The sequence below is a fragment of the Stenella coeruleoalba genome, assembly GCF_951394435.1.
Source record: "Stenella coeruleoalba genome assembly, chromosome: 20".
Lineage (NCBI taxonomy): Eukaryota > Metazoa > Chordata > Mammalia > Artiodactyla > Delphinidae > Stenella > Stenella coeruleoalba.
This window is the reverse complement of record NC_137166.1, coordinates 14,924,062-14,947,832: the sequence shown is the minus strand read 5'-3', so window position 1 is coordinate 14,947,832 and position 23,771 is coordinate 14,924,062. Positions and strand designations below refer to the sequence as shown.

General features: G+C 39.6%; 2 protein-coding genes across 7 annotated transcripts in view; one reads left to right on the top strand and one right to left on the bottom strand.

Annotated features, from left to right (window-relative positions):
* PKD1L3 (polycystin 1 like 3, transient receptor potential channel interacting) overlaps window positions 1–1,897 on the top strand; it is a 60,575-nt gene extending 58,678 nt beyond the window's left edge. Inside the window, 2 exon segments of the mRNA XM_079907891.1 lie at window positions 1,239–1,373; window positions 1,767–1,897. Of these exon segments, the coding sequence (XP_079764017.1) occupies window positions 1,239–1,373; window positions 1,767–1,856 (225 nt within the window). The 3' untranslated portion in view covers window positions 1,857–1,897.
* A 114-nt stretch (window positions 1,898–2,011) lies between these two features.
* IST1 (IST1 factor associated with ESCRT-III) overlaps window positions 2,012–23,771 on the bottom strand; it is a 31,753-nt gene continuing 9,993 nt past the window's right edge. For 2 of the 6 annotated variants that reach the window (XM_079908729.1, XM_079908730.1), the window contains exons 3-11: window positions 15,598–15,700; window positions 14,984–15,164; window positions 14,127–14,214; window positions 9,155–9,238; window positions 8,521–8,631; window positions 7,097–7,297; window positions 6,173–6,315; window positions 5,059–5,107; window positions 2,012–3,819 (exon numbers count right to left, since the gene is read on the bottom strand). In XM_079908729.1, coding sequence (XP_079764855.1) covers window positions 3,634–3,819; window positions 5,059–5,107; window positions 6,173–6,315; window positions 7,097–7,297; window positions 8,521–8,631; window positions 9,155–9,238; window positions 14,127–14,214; window positions 14,984–15,164; window positions 15,598–15,685 — 1,131 coding nt within the window. In that variant the 5' untranslated portion in view covers window positions 15,686–15,700 and the 3' untranslated portion in view covers window positions 2,012–3,633. The remainder of the gene's footprint in view (window positions 3,820–5,058; window positions 5,108–6,172; window positions 6,316–7,096; window positions 7,298–8,520; window positions 8,632–9,154; window positions 9,239–14,126; window positions 14,215–14,983; window positions 15,165–15,597; window positions 15,701–23,771) is intronic. The other 4 variants (XM_079908728.1, XM_079908727.1, XM_079908732.1 and 1 more) reach the window with 3 other exon arrangements.

Genomic DNA, 23,771 nt, shown 5'->3' with positions numbered 1-23,771 from the left:
CTAGCACATATAGATTTGATAAGAAAAAAACTGCAATTCAAATTAGTGAAACTGGCAAGATTTTCATCAAAGCTCATCATTCTGATACTCTAGAAATCAAAGGTTACTAATTAAAATGGGTAAATTAACATAGTTTCTAACGTGGAAAGTTACCACCACCTTCCTAAAATCTAAGAAAGATTAACATAACTGCTATTTTGGGTGGACTGTTTTGTTGTGGTTCCAGCCCCAATCACTAGGGAATGAAGTCCTCACCCCTGGAACACTTTATATACTAAAGCTCTTAAAGAAGTAACAATCATAATAAACTTTTGCTGACACCTACTTTTTGACTTAAAAGGGAAAATGGAGTATACTTACTGGGAATAGTCTTGCATCACAAACTCAGCGTTTGCCCAAACTGTTTGGTTTACCTGGAGTTATGATTAAGCTCTTTTAAAATAAGTAGATATAAGCTGGTAGCCATTATAATATCTCTGTCACAGAGATTTCCATCACAATAGTATTTATTGCAAGTATTCATCCTCTAAGTTGTTGGGTGTTTTTTTTTTTAAACAGTGCCCAGTGGCAATAATGAATGAGCCAATACCAAAGGAAAATAATCATTTTTAAAAGGAACACCTAAATTAAAGAATTTGGAAACCAAATTTTACTGGAAACCATTCTAGTAAGAGAAAGATCTCTTTGTACTGAAAAGGCAAGAATGGCAAAACTCAGTAATTATACTTTTAAAGATAACGATTAAAAAAAATCTAGAAAAAGCAGTAAAAGCCAGTTTTCTATGGCTAACCTTTTAAACTGTATTGAAATGCTCCTATGTTCAGAGTAGAAAGTGCTTGGAATGGCAGAGACAGTTTTCATTAGCACTGCTGGTATCTATGTATTTTTTCCAACACACTTTTGCTATTCCTTGAAGCTTCCATGTTTAGAAATATTTTCCAGAATTGCCAACAACTCACAAGGGCTTTGAGTCACTTATAATTCCATTACAACTCACCTGTTTTCTTCTTGTGAAAGCCCTGAAGGCACAATTATTTACACTCTTACAGTCAGTCACTCTTGCTTTTCTGTCCACTCAAAAGTATTTTCCTTTTTAATATTTTTGCTTTTCTAGTTTCCACCAGACATAAGTGTTTCCTTACGTGAATATATCCCAAATGTTAGCATATATCTTACATTTTTAAAGTAGATATTAAACTCTCAGTGTTTAAATTCGAAATGTCCTATTGTCTTTTCAGGTTATTGCTTTAAACCCAGTCCTGGGCTCCTTTCTTATTCTCCTAACCAGTGTCGTTTTGATGGTATTTGTGATCATTAACCTTTTTGTTTCTGCCATTTTAATGACCTTTGGTAAAGAAAGAAAGTCCTTTAAGGTAAGTAACTCTGACTCAGTAATTGAAATATAAACCGTATCATGATTTTATCACTGGAAAAGCTCAATTTTAGCTGCTCTTAAGATTACAGACTGACATAACGCACAGTATCAGCATACTCCCTTTATTAGTCTCCACAGCTCTGCCAACCATTTTCCTAGGAAACCCAATTTACCAAAAGTACATTATGTTCTACATCCACTGTCCTATAAATAGCTGACCCTCCACTGTTAAGTAGCAGAAACACTCCAAGGCCTGACAGTAAACCATTAAAGGAAACAGTATCTTTACACTTTATATCTACTTTTTAAAAAATATATCTTTGGTACTTTTTTCCTCCACCATTAGCAGCAATTTCGATTTCCTTGCTTTTCTCTTTTTGTCTTCCAGCAGACTCAGAAAGAAGCTGCACTGATGGATATGCTGCTACTGAAGCTCTCAAGTTTGTTAGGAATACAGCAACACCAGAACACATGTAAGTAAGCAAACGGCTGTAACAGCAATGGCCACTGACAAATGAAGTTTCAAAAGATTAATCCTGTTACCTCTTCGCTTGGCTTATTACTTATTAGTATATTAATACTGCTATTTGCATGGTGTACTTTAGAAAATTATAGGTGTTTATAATATACTTAGTTAATTTTGTTAGTGAAGAATCAAAATCCCCTTAGCTGCAGATTCTTATGTTTATGGAACTTGGCACTATCAGAGGGTTAACACTGCAAGAGTGGTGCAGGATAAACCAGCTCTGCTGCCAAACAAACACCAAGTAACATCATTCATGTTCCAGGATGACTATGGGAAACATGAGTCAGAAGTAAGCTCACTGCAACTTTAATTAAAGATACAAGCATGAGATCTGGCTAAGGGGGAGCCCTGTACAGAGAAGTAACCAAGCCAACTCACAGGTAACAATCTGGGCTTAAATACTGAGATCGAAATGGGCCCCTTACTCCCCAGGCATCCTACCCAGGGAGCCAATAAGGTCTGGCTTGTGCCCAGTATGGGTCACTTGCTTAAATACTCTCCACTAAAATCCTGACCCTCGTCATTTGACCAAAACAATGGAGAAAGCGGGGCACAGAATTTTTAACTTTATTAGCAGCTACTGAGCCATGACATACAAATCAATCAAAAACATTAAAGTTGCTTGAAACAAGTGTGTACAGATACACCACACAGAAGCCGAAGTCGTATCTTCCGGTCCCAAATCCATCCTTGTGGGGAAGGATGGCCTTAGCTAGGGGGCAAAACAGTAAGAGTCTCATCCGTCAAGGGAAGGAGCAAAACACCTACAGCCACATGGGCACCAAAAATTTATCTGAGATCAGTTTTTAAAGGTTCTCTTGATCATAACGTTTTCAAATGAAAACAGGAACCCCTCTTCACCTGTAGGCTTTCCAGCTCACTACTCAAGAGACTTGAATATTTCTATTAAGGCTACTGGAAGCCCACCTTAGCCTTGAATGGTGACTTTTGCCCAGTATGTGGCCAGCAATGCAATCCAACAGAACATGCCATGGGGAAAAACAGGAATTTATATACAGTGCTGCCCTCTATTAAAAGGGAAACACAGCACTCGAAATAAAGCAAAAGGCCACAGAGGGCTCCCTGAGAATCCAGTAGAACTAAGAGAGGCCTTCAACTTTCCAAAGTTTGCAACTGGATCCAGGTGGAACAGTGCCCTGCAGCAAGGAGTAGTGTGTATGTCAATGAGAAGACCCAGCTTCTAAGAACTGTTACAATGGCTTCCTGAGCCATTTTCTCTCTCCCATTCAAATTAGAGCGAGAAAATAGACAACTTGGCCTTGAATCCCACTCACCACCAATCCCTCTGTATGGAAGGCTTTGTTTCTAAGTCTAGAACCTCAGCACAGAGCTGAGACACTTCATGAAGTACTCTCCTCCACCATCCGGCCATCTTTGACAGCTCTCCCCTTCTCACTCCCCTGTGGAGAGATGGTGGGACAGGAAGGAGAGAAATGGGATCACACTGACAGGAAATGGACAAGCAAGGCTGCCAGGAGCCAGCTGCTCCAACCTCACAATCTCCAGTTGTTAGTCTCTCAGGAGCAATGGAGAACCGGAAAGCAGCAGAGTGTGTCAGAGCAGGAAGAGAGCCCAGAGGAAGAGTGTACTCAGTGATGGTTAACAGATGAAGCAGAATTTCATGGAGATTCTTTGTTACAAGGAGAAATTGCTCAGTCTCATTTCCCAGAACTTGGACCTTGCCTGGTTTAGGAAGCCTATGTTTTCTTTTTCAGCTCTTCAAATCTCCGGGAAAGATCATCAAAGTCAATGTCTTCAGAGGCTGAGGTGTTGGCACCAGCAGATGCAGTTGGTAGTGTGTCTGGCACAGATGGCAATTCTGGCAGTACAAAGTTGTCATAGGTATCCACGGGTCTGGAAGGGGGCTTTGCAGAAGCTTCTGGCTTGGGTCCAGGACCTAATTAAATTACAGTAAGGAGCACAGTGTTAAAAATGCCAGTGGCTCAGATCCTCAAACCCCACAATCCCCCCTGGCAGAAACAATAAAATAATCAAAATACTGGAGAAAACATTGTTTTTTAAAAAATAATTCTAAAGGTCAATAAAAATTTTCAGACAATTAACAGCTACGTTTTCCAATTATGGTTGAATATGTTTTACTTTCCTACAGTGAGAAAAAAGTTTAAGGGAAAGTCAAAGTGTGGTGCATGGGGCTTAGGTACACAGCAGTCATTTCAATGGACTGTCCCCTTTCACAAAGGTCTACTCCCATAAGAAAGTCCAAGAAATGGTACTAGAATTCTATTGGGATGAGCTACTCTTTAAGGCTTATGGGAAAAAAATTTTATATGGAATGTTAACATCCATACCGTTTGATGTAATAGAATGTGATCTGTATTTCTAGTCTTCCGTTTTGTATCTTACAAGTTAAAATCATCGCCCTCTCTACCTACTGTATGTTTCCATTTGTATCTAAGTTCTAGAACAGGCAACCTAAACCATAGTTTTAGGAAATAAGAACAGTGCTTGCCTCTGGGATGGAACTGACTAGAAAGGAACACAAGGTAACTTTCTGGGGTGATAGAAATGTTTTGTATCTTTACTGAGGTGGTGGTTACATAATGCATGTGTGTGGAGACACATCAAAACTCATCACAATATACACTTCTGTGTATTTTTTGTATGTAAATTATACCTCAATGAAACTGTCCCAATTTAAAAAAATATTCCCCTCTGGGTTTCTGAAGTGCTGGTAGTGTTTTAATTTTTCAGTGAATGGCTACATGAGCATGCTTGCTTTGTGAAAAGTCACTGAGCTATACACTTATGATTTATGTCTGTTTCCCCCTCTTTAATGCCCAAATTTAAAAACAATTTTGGTATTTCCAGGCACAGTGGAAATGGAAGCAGCAGGAACATACCGAACTTGAGGATGACTGAAAACTGCAAGGTGAAAAAGAATAATGATACCACTACCAGAAACAGAAACTTGGGAGATTCTTTGGAGCCACGAAAGATCTTTTCTTTTTGGAAGTGGGAAATCCTGAGTTCTATTTCCACCATACTGCATTTGGGGAGACAACGTGGCATGTAGGTAGAATGCCACAAGCATAAAAACAATCTGAGGGAGGAACAGAGATGAGAAAACAGCAAAGGGTTCAGTACTGAGAAACTCTCAAGAGGGTTTCTGACTCACCAATGATCTGTGCAGAAGAGACATTCTTATCAGCATTAATGTCATCAACCTGAAACACAAAGATCATGACCAAAGGAGAAAGCAATGGCATCACTGGTGAAAGTAATGGTACAAGCCCATGTGTGTTGCAAAAGCTAAGCTGCTCAGCGAAAGCAACAGAAACTGCTCCAAAGAAACTGCCCCTCCGCCCCCTATACTCCTTTCCTGATCTTCTTCCAACCAGACAGATACCATGTTGAACTCATAACTGCCAAGCAGAGGAAAAGAAAATTCTTACCACACCATAACATCTCTCTTTAATCTGTTACCTTCACCTTCCAGGCAGAGAGAAAGCATTCTAAACCACCGCATTCATCTCCAAGAACCAAGTCCTCAAATAATAACAAAGATCTTCTACCTCGTTCCTAGAAACAGCTGTGGGCAATGCTTCAATGCGTGCAAAACCAAAACATAAAAATTCAGGCCCAATGTAAAAACCAAAGGAAAGAACACTAAGCAAGCTCAGGAACAGGGCGATCTCCCTAGATGAGCAAACAAATGAGCAAACAAGGCTGGCAGAAAAGTCATCTAATTCTCAACCAAAACCGTTACAACCACCTACAGTTCAAGGCATCATTACCATATTAGCAATAACAGCAAGCTCTAACTATAAGACTAAAATATAAAATTAATGCTATAGGCTGAAATTTACTAGACACTTATCTGTTTAAGACAAAAATCTGGTTCTTATTCCTTTACACAGTGTTGAGAATTTATAAAACTGGTATTTCAATTATTATATTCTAGTACCAAGACTGTACCAGCTCAATATGATTCTCTGCCTAGTCTAAAAAAAAGTCTGATCAAGTGCCCTACCCCAACTTTCCAGGATCTGCAGCTCCTTCCTGATTCCTGGCTTAACTGCAGACAAAGCATTGCCACCAACGATGCTGCCACCACCACCACCACCACCACCCCCCATTTCCAGGGTAAAATTAAAGCAACACAAGAATCCAAAGCATAGAGCAATGCCAGTACTAGTTGATCAAAACTTTGCCTTCCCTGTGGCCATTATTTTGCTCTCTCTTCATGGATTCACTCTCCTGCTGCTTATAAAAGAGGCTCAGGCACTTACAGATTCATATGATGGGGGAGTTGCTGGTATCTGAGGTGGATGAATATTGGGAAAGGTCTGATAAGTTCCCATTGGCAATCCATTGAAATCCGACTGCAAGAGGAGAAAGGCAACATCAGAGACATTGCCCCGATCTGCAATTTCTGAAGTGTGTAAATAGGAAAGGAGAAATAAATATGTGTGTGTATACAACTATTTTCTCAATGTGTATATATTCACATTGAATACATATATATATATTCAAGATATATATTTAATACATGTATTCAAGAGCCCTAAAAGAAAAAGTGCCTAAAAGGACCACATGTGATTAGGAAGAATCCAGATTTTTAAAGATCTGTACCCAAAGGCTATTCTTCAAATTACTAAATTGCCTCAATGTCTACAAGGGAAGCTTCTTACCAGACTTTCTTTTTTGGGGGAGAGGAGACGACCGCACTGCACAACACGTGGGATCTTAGTCCCCTGACCAGGGATCGAACTCACGCCCCATGCAGTGGAAGCATGGAGTCTTAACCACTGGACTGCCAGGGAAGTCCCCAGACTTTCTTACTACCAATGACTTTCATCTTCTTATCTACAAAGGAGGTAGACCTGGTAATAAGTATTGGTTATTCATTTTTGGAAAATGCTACTAGTATACCTACAAGTCCCAAAGGTTCAAGAAACCTACATGAAAAGGAGTTTTTCTAGTACCATCTCTCTAGATTTTCCCACTTCATTACCTACAGATGAACCAAAAGACTTTCTCCAAATCCCAATGCTATTTTTTCCACAGTATGATCAATAAACTAATACCAAATATTCTTACTGCTAAATCCTCTTGATAACCTACAATTCCTGAGTGTATTCACAGAGCCAACTTGTCATCTTCTGTAACATTTTCTAGAGTTTATATCCATATTTATTTGTATGTGTACTTACTGGTCCCTTTGGAAGAGGGTATGAGAAAGGAGTGTTTGGAGATGGCATAGGCATGGGCATGGGCATTGGCACTGTTCCATCAAGTCCACCAGCTGGTGCTGTGAATCCACCCCCACCTCCTCTTCCAGGGCCCCCTTTCTTCACATCATCTGTGAATCCAACATCAATAAGATCTGTATCTACTCCAGGAGGAGCTTCTGCCTAAGAAAAAGAGAGAAACCCGTATCATTAGGCCTGTCACCAGCTAGGTTCCCCAGGAAGCTGACTCTGAGATGGTGATTAGCGTTGACAGAAGTTTACTGGAGAGGTCTCTTGGGACAGACACCTGTGGAGACATGAAGGAAGCAGGGCTGGGCAAAGGAAGAAGGTGGGCTGCCATGCATTCACAACAAAGGGGTCAGCTAATTCCCCCAGGGAGTTCTGGAGCTAGGCTGGGACTACAGCAGGTGCTCCCAACTGGGGACAAAGGGGCAGAGTCTTTAATCCCCTGCAATGACCAGTTACCAAATACAGGCTGCCCCCAGGAAAGACCCTGGGTAAGGAAGCTGTCTTCTGAGGGCCATTGCTGGAGGGACACTCAGCTGCGTGAGCCACCAGTCATCAATACTCTCAAGAGCTGGGAGAGGGGCTTCCCTGGTGGCGCAGCGGTTAAGAATCTGCCTGCCAGCGCAGGGGACACGGGTTCAAGCCCTGGTCCAGGAAGATCCCACATGCTGCGGAGCAACTAAGCCCGCGCGCCACAACTACTGAAGCCCGTGCACCTAGAGCCCATGCTCTGCAACAAGAAAAGCCACTACAATGAGAAGCCCACATACCGCAACGAAGACCCAATGCAGCCAAAAATAAATTTACTTAAAATAAAAAAAGAGCTGGCGGAATAAATGTTTCTGTCCTGAAATGTGTACTTCAGGCAGGGGGAGGGTTGTCTGAGCAGCACACCAAAACATATACTATACCCAGTCAACATGAATTGCTGATTTACTATTTGCATATCTGCCCTTCTTTCACTGTAAGCCTCTTTAGGACAGGGACCTTGTTTATATATTTTCTGTATTCTCAGCTTTCTGGAGCACATGGCAGGCACACAAAAGATGTTTTCAGGATCTGTTCTGGGTCTTGAGGCTTTTCTTGCTACCCATAGGGGCCTCTCAATTCCTTGAACTTCACTGAAAAGTAGCAATAATGCCACTTTATATTTGTATCAAAGTTTGTACCTTTTCAAAGTGTTTTCAGTCATTCATCTCATCTGATCCCTAAATACTCTGAGAGATGCAGGCGTATTTATTGTTACCCCAGAGGCATTAACTGGACAAAGGCTTAAACTCCCATATGCAAACTTGAGTGCAAAGAAAATGGTTATTTTTCAAAGACAGTGACATCGAGAGACTCATTTTCCTTTGTATTCTAAAAGACTCTAAACGTACCATGACCACAGAGTCAGGCTCATAGGGCACATTGTAGTTCTTGGCAATTTCAATCAGGTATCTCTCCACCAGGATTTTGGGTGGGGCCTCCACACTCAGTTTGTGCATTAGCTGTAAGTAAAAGATCCAGGGTTAAGATGCACCTGCATCAACCAGCTTAAGCCTAACCTGTATCAATTTTAAACTTTGTTCCTCACATTTCAAATTGAGAGGAAAAAAAGAAGCTCCATCCAGTTAAATTATTTTTTTCAATCACAAAGCACAAGACCCGTGTATCTCTCACATTCTCTGGTTACATATGCCTCAAAGACTGATATTGCTGCCTTCCACATTTGAGATCATCTACCCTTCTCCCCACCTCACTTCTACCTCCATAAATCACAAGTGGCACAAAGGATAAGGTACAAAATCAGGAATGACACAGGATGATGGAAAGCTTCACAATCAGAGGTGTAGGACAGGGGTAAGGAGCTGACTGCACTGCCAGACAGCATTCTTCTCTCTCTTACTATGAAAGGTGCAATCCCAGATTAACCCTACATTACAGTGGTACCCACTGGCCTCACTGCAGGCAATAAAAATAACCTGCCCCCACCCCACCCATTGCTTCATGTTTAACAATTATGTTCATTACCCGGTCATTCACAGTTCCAATCTGGTTGGTCCTACATAACTTGCCATATTCCTTGCTATACTTGGCACAGAGTTGATCAGCAACCTACAGAGAAAAAGAACAGTAAATAAAAATGGAAACCACTCCTACAGAGGGCTTCAAGCTTCCTCCTATTAACAGTAAACAGGATTTCCAAAAGACTAGGTCTGTAAAGCCTTAAGGGGTACATATTAATTCATTTAGTTATTTGTTTATCCAGCCATCCACTGAGCTGCAACTATGTGCCAAACTCTATTATAAGCATTATGTTATACACTACAAATGATGAAGAAAAACAGACATTGTACATACTCTTATAAAATCTTACAGTCTCTGGGTAAAAACAATCATTACTCAAATAATCACAAAGATAAAGGTACAAATGCAGCTGTGATAGGGGAAAGGAAAAGTACACTAAACTATCTGCTTACAACAGTAGAATCAGACCTGATCAGAAAAGTCAGATAAAGTGATGCTTCACTGAGATGTAAAGGATGATCAGGAGTTAACTAAACATGGAGGGAAGGAAGAACATTCCAGGAAAAGAAAACAGCATGTGCAAAGGCCTCTGCTGGAAAAACAGGGCCAATCCTCAAGCCAAAATAAAATCAGTGAGCCTCTTGTGCAAGGCCCAAAGGAAGAGTGTGGTAGGAAATGAAGAAAGGCAGATGGGGGCCAGACAGTGCAGGGCCGTGTAGGCTTTATTAGTTTTGTTTCTATCACAAGAACAACAGGAAACTACTAAAGGACTTTAAAGCAAGGGGTAGTGACAGGATCAGGTGAGTGTTTTGAACAGAACCCTTAGTCGTTCTGATGGAATGGTGAACAGACTAAAGGAAGCCAAAGTAGATGTAGAAAAAACGTTCAAGAAGTTACTACAGGGCTTCCCTGGTGGCACAGTGGTTGAGAGTCCGCCTGCCGATGCAGGGGACACCGGTTCATGCCCCAGTCTGGGAAGATCTCACATGCTGCGGAGCGGCTGGGCCTGTGAGCCATGGCCGCTGAGCCTGCGCGTCTGGAGCCTGTGCTCCACAACGGGAGAGGCCATAACAGTGAGAGGCCTGCGTACCGCAAAAAAAAAAAAAGAAGTTAGTACAGGCAGGAGATGACAGTGCTATTAGACCAGAGTGGTCCCAATACCTGGAAGTTCAGTGAGGGGGCACTCAGTGTTAGGTAGACTTTCAGTGGTACTGGGTACTTATAAGTTTGTTATTTGTCTGTTAACGATGGTTTTTGTTCTGCTTTATACTATGCAGAAATCTTTTTTACTTATATTATCACTCTTTGTTTATGGCTTTTAGGTTTTGTGGCATGTTTATGCCTTTTCCACTATGAGATTATTTTTTTTAATGCCTAACTTTGTTTCTTTAAGGTTTCATTTTTTAAAAAAAAACATGTAAATCTTTGTTTCATCTGGAATTAATCTTGATATAAAGGAGGAGTACAAGAGAGGCTATAAACAAGATTTACATTAAAAGTAGAAGTAGTTGCCTCTACTCTCCCATTCCCCTACCCACAAAACTGTATAACCACCCTCCCTACCCTATCAGAATACAGGAGGCTTACTCTCTGGGGAGGTTAAACTAAAGGAACTGTGGGCTCCATGCACAGCAGAGAGCAGAGATACTGGCAACAAGAAAATTATGTGCAAATCTTCTCTAAGAGAGGAATGATACCTTTGGCTTCCTTCTCCCTGTGCTCTCAAAAATGCAGCCAGCTTATACCTTCCAGGTAGAAGACAGAACTCCTCTCTGAGGAAAATGACCATTCCAAGGAAAGAAAACTAGTTCCTGACAGTCTAGAGTTCCCTCAAGAAAGGGCTTAGTCAGATCATTTAACAATAAGCTGGTGCTGGAGGTATCATGCTCCCTGATTTCAAGCTATACTAAAAAAGCTGCAGTCATCAAAACAGTACGGTACTGGCATAAAAACAGACAAATCAATGAAACAGAACAGAGAGCCCAAAAATGAACCCATAGTTATATGGGCAATTATTCTACAACAAAGGAGGCAAGAATATACAATGGGTAAAAGATAGTCTCTTCAATAAATGGCGCTGGGAAAATTGGACTACTCTCTCAACACATACACAAAAATAAATTCAAAACAGATTAAAGACTTAAACGTAAGATCTGAAATCATAAAACTTCTAGGAAAAAATACAGGCAGTACACTCTTTGACACTGGTCTTAGTAATACTCTTTTGGGTGTGTCTCAGGCACGGGAAACAAAAGCAACAATAAACAAATGAGACTACATCCAACTAAAAAGCTTTTGTACAGTGAAGGAAACTATCAACAAAATGAAAAGGCCACCTACTGAATGGGAGAAGATATTTGCAAACAATATATCTGATAAGGGGTCAATATCCAAAATATACAAAAAAACTCATACAACTCAACACCAAAATACAATCCAATTAGAAAACTGGCAGAAGATCTGAACAGACATTTTTCCAAAGACAACAAACACATGGCCAACAGGCACATGAGAAGATGCTCAATATCACTAATTAAGGAACTGCAAATCAAAACCACAATGAGATATCCCCTCACACCTGTCAGAATGGCTATCATAAAAAAAAAGACCACAAATAACAAGTGTTGGTGATGATGTGGAGAAAAAGGAACACTAGTGTACTGTTAGTGGCAATGTAAATTGGCATAGCCACTATGGAAAACAGTATGGAGATTCCTCAAAAGATTAAAAACAGAACTAACATCTGATCCAGCAATTCCACTCCTGGGTATTTATCCAAAGAAAACAAAAACACTAATTAGAAAAAACATATATATGCACACCTATTCTCACTGAAGCATTATTTACAACCACCAAGATATGGAAGCAACCCAAGTGCCTATCAATAGATGAATGAAAATGCAGTACATATACACAATGGAATATTACCCATAAAAAAGAATGAAATCTTGCCATTTGCAACAACATGGACAGACCTAGAGGGCATTATGCTAAGTGAAATAAGTCAGACAGAGAAAGAAAAATATCATATGATCTCACTTATATGTGGAATCTAGAAAATAAAACATATGAACAAACAAAAACAGAAACAGAATCATAGATACAGAGAACAATCAGGTGGTTGCAAGAGGTGGGTGGGAGGAGGAAATAGGTGAGGGAGATTAAGAGGTACAAAGTTCCAGCTGCAAAATAAATGAGTCACAAGTATGAAATGTACAGTGTGGGGAATATACTCAATAACTAAGTAATGTGTTTGTATGGTGACATATCATAACTAGACTTATCGTGATCATTTTGAAATGTATAAAAAAAAATCACTATGTTGTGTAACAGGAACAACATAATGTTGTAGGTCAATTACACTTCAAAAATAAAACAAACATGCAACAAACTCATAGAAAAAGAGATCAGATTTGTGGTTACCAGAGGCAGGGAGTGGGAGGGAAGGGGGAATTGGATGAAGGCACTCAAAAGGTACTACAAATTTCCAGTTGTAAGGTAAGTAAGTACTAGAGATGTAATGCACAACATGATTAATATAATTAACACTGCTGTATGTTATATATGAAAACTGCCGAGAGTAAATAGTAAGAGTTCTCATTACAAAAATAAATTTTTCTATTTAATTTTGTATCTATATGAGGTGATGGATGTTCACTAAAATTGCTGTGATAATCATTTCATGATGTATGTAAGTCAAGTCATTATGCTGTACATCTTATACAGTGCTGTATGTCAATTACACCTCAATGAAACTGGAAGGAAAAAACAGAAACAAACAAACAAACAATGAATTGGCATCTGGCAATAAGCCCACCCAAGCACACAAGAGGTTCCAATCCACTTTTTAGTACCTCACTCTTAAATATGAACAGCCAAGGGCCATGAAACCTTTCAGAAAAGCCTCTATTATAAAAATAGTTTAAATCTAAGAAATAGATAGAAGGAAACAATACAGAAACAAGAAAAGTTAAAAAGGGACTATAATATTCTCAGAGAGTTAGAAGACATTGTAGCCATGAAACAAAAATAATAGACTATTAAAAAAATACATATTCAGAGACTTAAAAAGAGCTCTTAAAAAACAAAAACAGGGCTTCCCTGGTGACGCAGTGGTTGAGAGTCCGACTGCCGATGCAGGGGACATGGGTTTGTGCCCCGGTCCGGGAGGATCCCACATACCGCAGAGCGGCTGGGCCAGTAAGCAATGGCCGCTGAGCCTGCACGTTAGGAGCCTGTGCTCCGCAACGGGAGAGGCCACAACAGTGAGAGGCCCGTGTACCGCAAAAAAATAAAAAAATAAAAAATAAAATAAAAACATACAGAAGACAAGGAAATCTCATAAGATAGGTTGGGAGATAAGACTGAGACAATCTCCTAGTGAATAACTGGCAAAGATGTAGAAAATAGGAGAGAAAACAACTCGACTGAATTTGTACCTGAGCAGTCAGTACCATATCCACGATGTGGCAGGCAATTTCTCAGTGAATTTTTCTGTCTCTTCTACCAGACTCTAAGCTACAAGAGTAGGGCTGGTGTCATACTTTGCTCACCACTGTGCTCTCAGTACCCACCCAACTCACAACATCTGCTCAATAAATATTTGTGGAATGAATCAATGAAGCAAAACATCCGTTCCCTTAAATTAATGTTATTTTAACTTTACTGGTTTACAGTTGTATAAAAACTCTTCTATTTTTACATACTTAAATAACGTTACAATAAAAATAATTTAAGAAAAAACTGGGGGATATTTGTAACTTTGCCCCTTAGAAAAATTACTCAAGTTTGGAAAACACTGTTCTGTTCCATGATATAAGGCCTGAAAAGGAGGAAGAAACAAGTTTACAAAGACTTTTTCAAAGGCAGCATGAGAAGGGTACAAAAATATGTGGTCAAAAAAGCAGAAGTGACTTATTTACCAACCTTTCTAATAGGATAAACTTCATGCATCACTGAAACTGGTTGTACTCACAATTTTCAACTCAGCCACTTCTGACTGGAGTCGAGGAGCAGCCCAAATCAGTGTAGACACAGATTCAGCCAGACCAGAATCTAACTCCCTAATTAAGGTAAAAAAAAATAAATAAAATTTAACATTCTTTCAAACAAACAAAACCCCATCATCTGTATCCCATACTTGATAGCCTCTAAGGCAATTTCACAAATCTCACTGGATTCTCACAATAACTCTAGGCTTCAAGCCATCACTGTCATCCTATTTTGGAGGGGGAAACACAAACAAGTAACAAGCCCAAGGTCACAAAGTCAGAAAATGGTTGAGCCAAGACTCAAACTTAGGCCTCTTGATTTCAGATTCCAAATTTTCTTTTCACCAGTTGTTTACCTTGAGATCAAGCCTTCAAGTGAATAGCAGGAAGAATGTTGTTGGGTATGTGAAGTGGTAGTCCCTTAGTGCTATCGCCCTACGTGTAGGAAGAGACCAGTATTACTACTCCTTTCTCAAATTCCAGAGGTGATTTGACTTAGGTCTTCAAATTAAAATACCTTACTTCATTACAGTTATACAAGATGAAAAAGTTCTAGAGGTGTGCTGAACAACACTGTGCCTACAGTTAAACAATACTGTATTGAGTGCTTTAAAATGTTTAAGGCAGATCTCATGTTAAATGTTCTTATCAAAAAAAGGGGGATACAAGGAAATTTCTGGAGGTGATAACTGTTTTCTAACTTGATTGTGATGATGGTGTACAGGTGTATGCCTATGTCCAAACTCGTCAAATTGTACACATTAAATATGTGAAGTTTTTTCCTAAATAACTATACCTCAATGAAGCTTAAAAAAAAAAAAAAAAAGACAAACCAGCTTACTTCATAGACTGGATGAGGCCAAACCGAGCCAGCAGCAGGTCACAGTACAGCTCCAGGATCTCCATGGCCTCCACAAGGTAGTCTTCCCGAATAATGTGCTCCACTCGGATTCGAGCTCGTTCATCTTTCCCAGCAGCCAGATAGTCAGCAATCTCCTTCCTTGCTTTCTGGGCCAGTTCCGCTAAAGCACAAATCCCACTCCAGTCACAAAGTAGTAGTATACTGGGCCCTGGCCTGCAGGCAGACATCCACCCCAAAACAGAAAAGTGGGTGTTTCTACTATATCCTAGCTCACCCTCCCTTAGCAAATTTAGTCTCATCTCATCTAGTCTAGAATTTGCTACCTCGTCTAGATGAGAATATTGTTTGTGTAGCCAGAAATTTCCACCTATGGAGTCACGTTACCTATTCCACAGCAAGAGTATGTTCCTTTCCCTGCAACAAAGTGATTCAGTCTAACTAGTCACAAAGGACAGCAGAAATGTATCCAAAACCTAAAGGATATGGGATCCTTAAGACTTCATAGTGCTAGCCTGAAATAGCCAATATTGAGGTGCTAGGACTCAGTGGTGTATTTTGGGAAAGAAAGTATAATGCAATCATGCATAACTCACTTTTTTTTTTCTCCAATAGTTTAAGACGGTTTATGACTAATCTCAAATTGACTCGTAAACGCTCAGCTTTAAATCCAGAGCCCAGCATGCTGTGCTATTCCTCCTGGAAAAAGATAAGAAGCACAGTGACTACTTTCAAGTTAAAATTAGTTCAGGAACTAAGACCAAGTTAGAGGGTGGATTATTTGACATTATAAACCAGAGTAGTTTTCTAATACAGGTAAATAACATGATCTGACTCACAGTTTTTAAAGGTCATTTGGCTGCTGGGTGGACAACTGATTGGGGGAGGATAATAATGGAAGCAAGAGAACCAAGAACAAGGCTATTACAACAGTCCAAACAAAAAATGAAAATAGCTTAGACTGGGATAGTTAGCAGTGGTGATGGTAGAAGTGATTGGATTTGAGATCTGTTTTGGGCACAGAGATGAAAGAACCTGGTGATGGATAAAATGATTATCTATCTCTGTACTGGTGTAGGAGTGGGGTGATAAAAACAAAGAAGCTGGAAGTCCTCCTACTTCTCCCCCCAAAAAGATAAGAGGTAGTAATAAGAAAAGATTATCAAATTTAGAACTAAATTCAAAAATATTATCACCTTAATTCCTCAAATCCTCCTACTAAGTCTTAGCCTTTGGAACAAGCTACTGCCCAAGATCACAGAAATATCATTAACATCTACCCACCTACAAAGAAATATACAAAGAGATAAAAAAGTTAAAAAAAAAACTGCTCTATAAAATTCGACAACAGGGATAAACAACAAGGTCCTACTGTATAGCCCAAAGAACTAAATTCAATATACTATGATAAACCATAATGGAAAAAATATTAAAAAAAAAAGAATGTATACATATATACAACCGAATCACATTGCTCTACAGGAGGAATGAACACAACACTGTAAACAACCATACTTCAGTAAAAAAAATTTAAGAACAAAAAGCAAAATAAAATAAAATTCGACAACAGAAGGCTATTATTTACTAAGACTTTTACTGAACAGCAGAGTTAAAGTCAACAAAACCACTCCCTCCACCCATAAGACTTAAGGGTATAACACTGTGCATTGACCACTGTGCACTCTGTATCAAGACAGCACTATTTCTCTCTATTAATTATGGACCTGAACTTCAAAACATGTAATATCCAAACAAAAGCTAGGCCTAACAAAGTAACCGAAGGACAGACAAACCAAAAAACATACCCAATGTAAGGACAAACACTAGGAATAGTATGTCTGCCTGTGCATAAACCACTAACAGAAAACATCAGATGTATTTTCCTTTTGTAAAACTGCCTGCAGAATCCTTTATACTTCATTTAATAATTAACCCAAGTCCCAGTTTACAATGGTAAATATCTGGGATCCATGATAATACTAAATTATGTTCAATCCACTTAACAAATATTTGCTGATTATCTCTATGACAGACAATGGCTAGATGCTGGAGATAAAAAAATTTAGAAGGCACAGTCCTTGTGATCAAAAGAACTTAAATTCTATTGGGAAAAAAACAGCTAAGAATACCTGGCAACTACATTACTATTTGCTAAGAACTAGAATTCTAGAGTAGTACTCAACTGGAAGTGATTTTGCCTAGAGGGGACATTTGGGAATGACTGGAGACATTTTGGTTTGTCGTGATTTCAGGAGATGGTACTAGCATATATAGTAGGCATACAAGGATGCTGCCTACATCCTACAATGAACAGGACAACACCCCCGCCCCAAACAAAAAAAAATCCAGCCCAAAATGTCAATAGTGTCAAGATTAAAAAACCTATTCTAGAGAAAAGACATGCAACCTGCTCAGGGATGTTACAGAATTCTTTCTAGGAGAAGGAAAAGCCTAAGCCAAGTCCTGAAGGACAAGCAAGATATTTGTAAGGTAAAAAGAGGGTGTGACTATCCTGGGCAGAGGGAGTGATGTGTGTAAAATCCAGGTACTAGAAAGAACAAGAAGTTTTGTGAGAAAAACAAGTTCAGTACAGCTGAAGCATGGTATTAATTACAGCTTATGCCACATGTCTCATAATCCTAAATTCAAAACTTCAATTCAGGGCTTCCCTGGTGGCGCAGTGGTTGAGAGTCTGCCTGCCGATGCAGGGGACACGGGTTCGTGCCCCGGTCCGGGAAGATCCCACATGCCGCAGAGCGGCTGGGCCCGTGAGCCATGGCCGCTGAGCCTGCGCGTCTGGAGCCTGTGTTCCACAACGTGAGAGGCCACAACAGTGAGAGGCCCGCGTACCGCAAAAAAAAAAAGAAACAAACTTCAATTCAAAAATTATTTAGATGATGTCAGGTGCTATAGTAGGTTCTGGTGCTGACTAGATCCATACAGTATTCCTGTTCTGAAGGCATTCATAACCAGAGATAGATGGGAATTAGAAAAACAGCCTGGGAAACAGTAACTAGCACTAACATTTACTCTACCAGGCACTTGCCCAAGATCAGCCAGCAACTAAGTGGTAAAGCTAAGGATAAAACCTAAGTGCATCTGAATTCAAAATCCAATTAAACAATCCTAATCATACAGTGCTACATCATTTTTGGTACTAACAATTGTGATACAATATATATTTTTAACCCCCTTCAACAAATATTTATTGAATGCCTACTATACTGTGACAGGCCCTGGAGATAATATTGGTAAGGAAAAACAGACACGGTTACTGCCCTTATGGAAGTTTATAGTCTAGTTAGAGAAACTTATCACATCAGTAACTAAAATAACAACTGCAGTAAGGGCCACAAAGAAATAATGGTTCTCTGGAGTTTATTATTATGGGATTTGAATTCTTCAGTGGATACCGTCTCATAGATAAAAGATAACAATACTGGGGGTCTGATACAGTTATGACAGAAAAACGTCAAGATTTTTCGGTGGTTCTTAAGTAGTCTATAATCATCAGATGCCGTCAATACTTGCAAACAAAATATTAGTCATATCTGTACTTTATTTTCAGAAGCCTTAAAAACATATACATTTTGACCTAGTAATTCTACTCCTAGAAACTTAACCTAAGGAAATAATCAGAGCTTCATGCACAGAATTTTATACAAAAATATTTATCATGGGGCTTCCCTGGTGGCGCAGTGGTTGAGAGTCTGCCTGCCGATGCAGGGGACACGGGTTCCTGCCCCCGTCCGGGAAGATCCCACATGCCGCGGAGCGGCTGCGCCCGTGAGCCATGGCCGCTGAGCCTGTGCGTCTGGAGCCTGTGCTCCGCAACGGGAGAGGCCACAACAGTGAGAGGCCCGCGTAACGCAAAAAAAATAAATAAATAAAAAATAAAAAATAAATATATATATATATTTATCAGCACATTTTAAGACCAAAAAATTGAAATAATGAACCATATGAATAATGAAATATTGTTCCTACTAGTTAAACAAATTATATATATTTACGATGGAATTTTAAGTAGCCACTAAAATATTTTTTAAAAAGCATTTACTGGGACTTCCCTGCTGGCACAGTGGTTAAGAATCCGCCTGCCAATTCAGGGGACATGGATTCAATCCCTGGTCCAGGAAGATTCCACATGCCACGGAGCAACTAAGGCTGTGCACCACAACTGCTGAGCCTGTGCTCTAGAGCCCACGCGCGGCAACTACTGAGCCCATGCACCGCAACTACTGAAGCCCACGCGCTCTAGGACCTGTGTGCCGCAACTACTGAGCCCACGTGCTGCAACTACTGAAGCCCGCAAGCCTAGAGCCCATGCTCTGCAACAAGAGAAGCCACCGCAATGAGAAGCCTGCGCACCACAATGAAGAGGAACCCCCGCTCACCGCATACAGAGAAAGCCCACACACAGCAACGAAGACACAATGCAGCCAAATAAATAAATAAATAAAAAGCATTTATTAACTTATTAATGATATTAGTTTAAAAAGCATGACTATATATGCAGGATGACTCCAAATTCTGAGTTTTAAAAAAAGCACATATGTAAAGACAAAGGCTAGACTAAAAAAACAAACAAAAACAGATTTAGTTTTTCCTATATGTAAAACTCTTTTCAAATCCAAGGAATTTGAACTAACATTAAAGCTAACACTAAAAACGAAATCTACCTCAGAAAGTATATAATTCGGAATTTCTATCAAAAGACAAAGAATAATATAAATAAATTCATTTGCCTCCTTAGAAAAGCAAAATGTTAACTCATCAGTAAACATTAAGATCAACTTATCAGAATAGGTATCTAAAGTGGCTAGACACTGAAAGACACAAAAGTGTTAATGGAAGAGACAGGTAATAAGGGGGTAGCTTTAGCAACATGAAGAAACTCTGGAGGGTGTAAAGACATCTCTATTTCACATATTTGCCTAAAATGGGTCAGCATCCACAAATGCTAGTTTGGGACCATAATGAAACAGCTTGGAAAAGAAAGGAACCCAAACAATCATAAGAATAGGGACTCTGAAGAAGAAAGTGCTAAAATTCTCTGAAAGAGGAGCTTAAAAATATTTTATGCTGCAAATATAAATCGAACTCTGTGAAGGAAGTTGAAAACACTGAAGTGAGGTCTGTATTTCACTGTTAATCTTTTGGCTTGGAATGTGTGGGGGAGTTTCTCTCCTCCAAAAACACTACTGTAAACCTACTGTAGAAAGCAGATAAAAATAAACCTAAATTACTAATCTTACGATTCAGTAATAGTATTTGTTCAAATTTACAAAAGTAAGTAAAATCACAGTGCCCCTTTAAAGGAGTCTAACAATCAGGGTCCTAGCTGGAAACACATAGTATCCACACCTGGGTAATGTGAAACTTTAATAAAGAGACTACTTACAGGACCTCCCTGGTAGTCCAGGGGTTAAGACTCCAAGCTCCCAATGCAGGGGGCCCAGGTTCAATCCCTGGTTGGGGAACTAGATCACGCATGCATACTGCAACTAAGAGTCCACATGCCCCAAGTAAAGATCCCACGCACTGCAACGAAGATCCCACATGCCACAACTAAGACCCAGAGCAGCCAAATAAATAAATAAATATTTTTAAAAAGAGAGACTACTCATGCAGCTCAATAACAAAAAAACAAACAACCCAATCCAAAAATGGGCAGAAGACCTAAATAGACATTTCTCCAAAGAAGATATACAGACTGCCAACAAACACATGAAAGAATGCTCAACATCATTAATCATTAGAGAAATGCAAATCAAAACTACAATGAGATATCATCTCACACCAGTCAGATATCATCTCACACCAGTCAGGCCATCACCAAAAAATCTAGAAACAATAAATGCTGGAGAGGGTGTGGAGAAAAGGGAACACTCTTGCACTGCTGGTGGGAATGTGAATTGGTTCAGCCACTATGGAGAACAGTATGGAGGTTCCTTAAAAAACTACAAATAGAACTACCATATGACCCAGCAATCCCACTACTGGGCATATACCCTGAGAAAACCATAATTCAAAGAGTCATGTACCAAAATGTTCATTGCAGCTCTATTTACAATAGCCCGGAAACAACCTAAGTGTCCATCATCAGATGAATGGATAAAGAAGATGTGGCACATATATATATACAATGGAATATTACTCAGCCATAAAAAGAAACGAAATTGAGCTATTTGTAATGAGGTGGATAGACCTAGAGTCTGTCATACAGAGTGAAGTAAGTCAGAAAGAAAGAGACAAATACCGTATGCTAACACATATATATGGAATTTAAGAAAAAAAAATGTCATGAAGAACCTAGGGGTAAGACAGGAATAAAGACACAGACTACTGGAGAATAAACTTGAGGACATAGGGAGCGGGAAGGGTAAGCTGTGATAAAGCGAAAGAGAGGCATGGACATATATACACTACCAAACGTAAGGTAGATAGCTAGTGGGAAGCAGCCGCATAGCACAGGGAGATCAGCTCGGTGCTTTGTGACCGCCTGGAGGGGTGGGATAGGGAGGGTGGGAGGGAGGGAAACGCAAGAGGGAAGAGATATGGGAACATATGTGTATGTATAACTGATTCACTTTGTTATTTAAAAAAAAAAAAAAACAATAAAAGTGAGGTACCACATACTCATTATTAGCCCCTAATCCTATCAAAATTCCATCTTTAAAATAATATAAGTAATGTTAGTGAGGGAAAAAAATGAAATAAAATGCAGATTATTCATTTGGTTAGGGGAATAGATAGCTATATGGGAGATCAGAATCTAAAAGTGGTATTTAGAATCCATAAGGTAGTCAGTTTATCACTGTCAAAATTGATTTTTGCATGTAATGGAAAGAAACATAAGTTCTTGCTGCTTTTAACCCTTCTAAATGAGTCAAAAAAACCCACAAAATATATCGAGTATATTGTGCACAAATAAAGACAATGCGGGTTTGAAGGAACTTTACTGATCAATGATAGAAATATACTCTATTTCTGTAAGCCTCTCAATTAAATAATGTGAAATATTTGTGATGTACAATAAAGACATTTAGAAGAATAAAAAAAAAAGAGAGAGACTACTTACAAAGGTGTGGGTAAGACTTAGAGAAACCAACAAAGGACAGTGAATTGCCCCAGAACCATTAACACATCTAGGCCTGAAGGGGCAAGATGAGGAAGTAGAATCTGGAGAGGGTAGCTATATGGAAAGGGCCACCAGACAGGAATTACTGGTAGAGGTAGGCAGACCACTTGCAGCAACCTGGAAGGGAAGCAGCAGGGGAATAAATACCTAGCCCTCATTCCTCCTGCCAATCCATCTACCCTTCAACTGGAAGCCAGAAAGCAAAGGGGCCCACAGACACGGTACACGTGAATGAGCCTCCAGGGATGTAGATCAGAGGGAAAAGGATGGTATGTGGCTCTGGAGGAGGAAACAGAAGGCATCCAGCCCAAAGACTATTATTTTTCCACAAGACCAAAGAAGCCAGAACCTACATCTACCAAAGCAACCTCAAATTTACACTGTACTAAGACTTCAGTTAACCAAGCTAGAAAATTGAAGCTAAATGGTCTTTCTACAATAATAAGTACGGCATAGTGAATATAATTTAAGTTCTTACAACATAATCTCTAAAGTCCGTTTCAACCCTATGATTCTGCAGGACACTAAATATCCCATTGTACTGAATTATATGAAATAGGCAAAAAGGCATAGACAATTGAGATTAATCCTCAAGACATCTCTTGCAAATCTTATTTCTTAAAAGTAACGTAGGGCTTTCCTGGTGGCACAGTGGTTGAGAGTCCGCCTGCCGATGCAGGGGACATGGGTTCGTGCCCCGGTCTGGGAAGATCCCACATGCCGCGGAGCGGCTAGGCCCGTGAGCCATGGCCGCTGAGCTTGCGCGTCCAGAGCCTGTGCTCCGTAACGGGAGAGGCCACAGCAGTGAGAGGCCCGCGTACCGCAAAAAAAAAAACAAAACAGTAATGTAATCTGCACACTCATGTTCATAGCAGCATTATTCACTATAGCCAAGTGGTGGAAACAATCTGTCCATTGACAGATGAATGGATAAACAAAATGTATATACATGTGTGTATATATACACACACAACAGAGTACTAATATTAGTATACTCCAATAGTCTATGTTGTAGCACATGAGTTTCCTTCCATTAAAGGTTAAATAATACTCTATTCATCTATCAGTATTCTAGGAGTATTAGTCTATCTGTATTTAATAATATATATATCTTAATGGTAAATGTATGCATATACCTTAGGATCCAGCAATCCCATTCCTGGACATTTACCCTGAAAGAAATCTGTACAGAAGACCATGAAGACACATGTATACAGATCCTGTGGTAGTAAGGAGGTGGAGGAATGCTAAGTGTCTATTACAAGAAGACAGATAAAATGTAACAGAAGCATGACAGAATACTATCCAGAAATCAGAATTAATGAATTAGCTATTCTTAGAAAAACATGAATAGTCCTTAAAAAACAGAAGGAAAGAACAGGGTTCTAGGTTCAGCATTCCTTTCACTGAATGAAGCTATAAATCCTGAAGAGCACGTATGGAGCAGCTCTTTGAGAATTCTGAAAAGTAAATAATAGAAGCTGGATGGAGACCAGAATTTGATATGCCAATAACGTGGTAGTGAGTATATCACTTTTTTTCCTCTTATATTCCCTGGCCTAGATGCAAGGCAGCCTGAAACCCAGAAGTGAACACTGATAGAGAAAGGCAGAATATCAAGAGAAG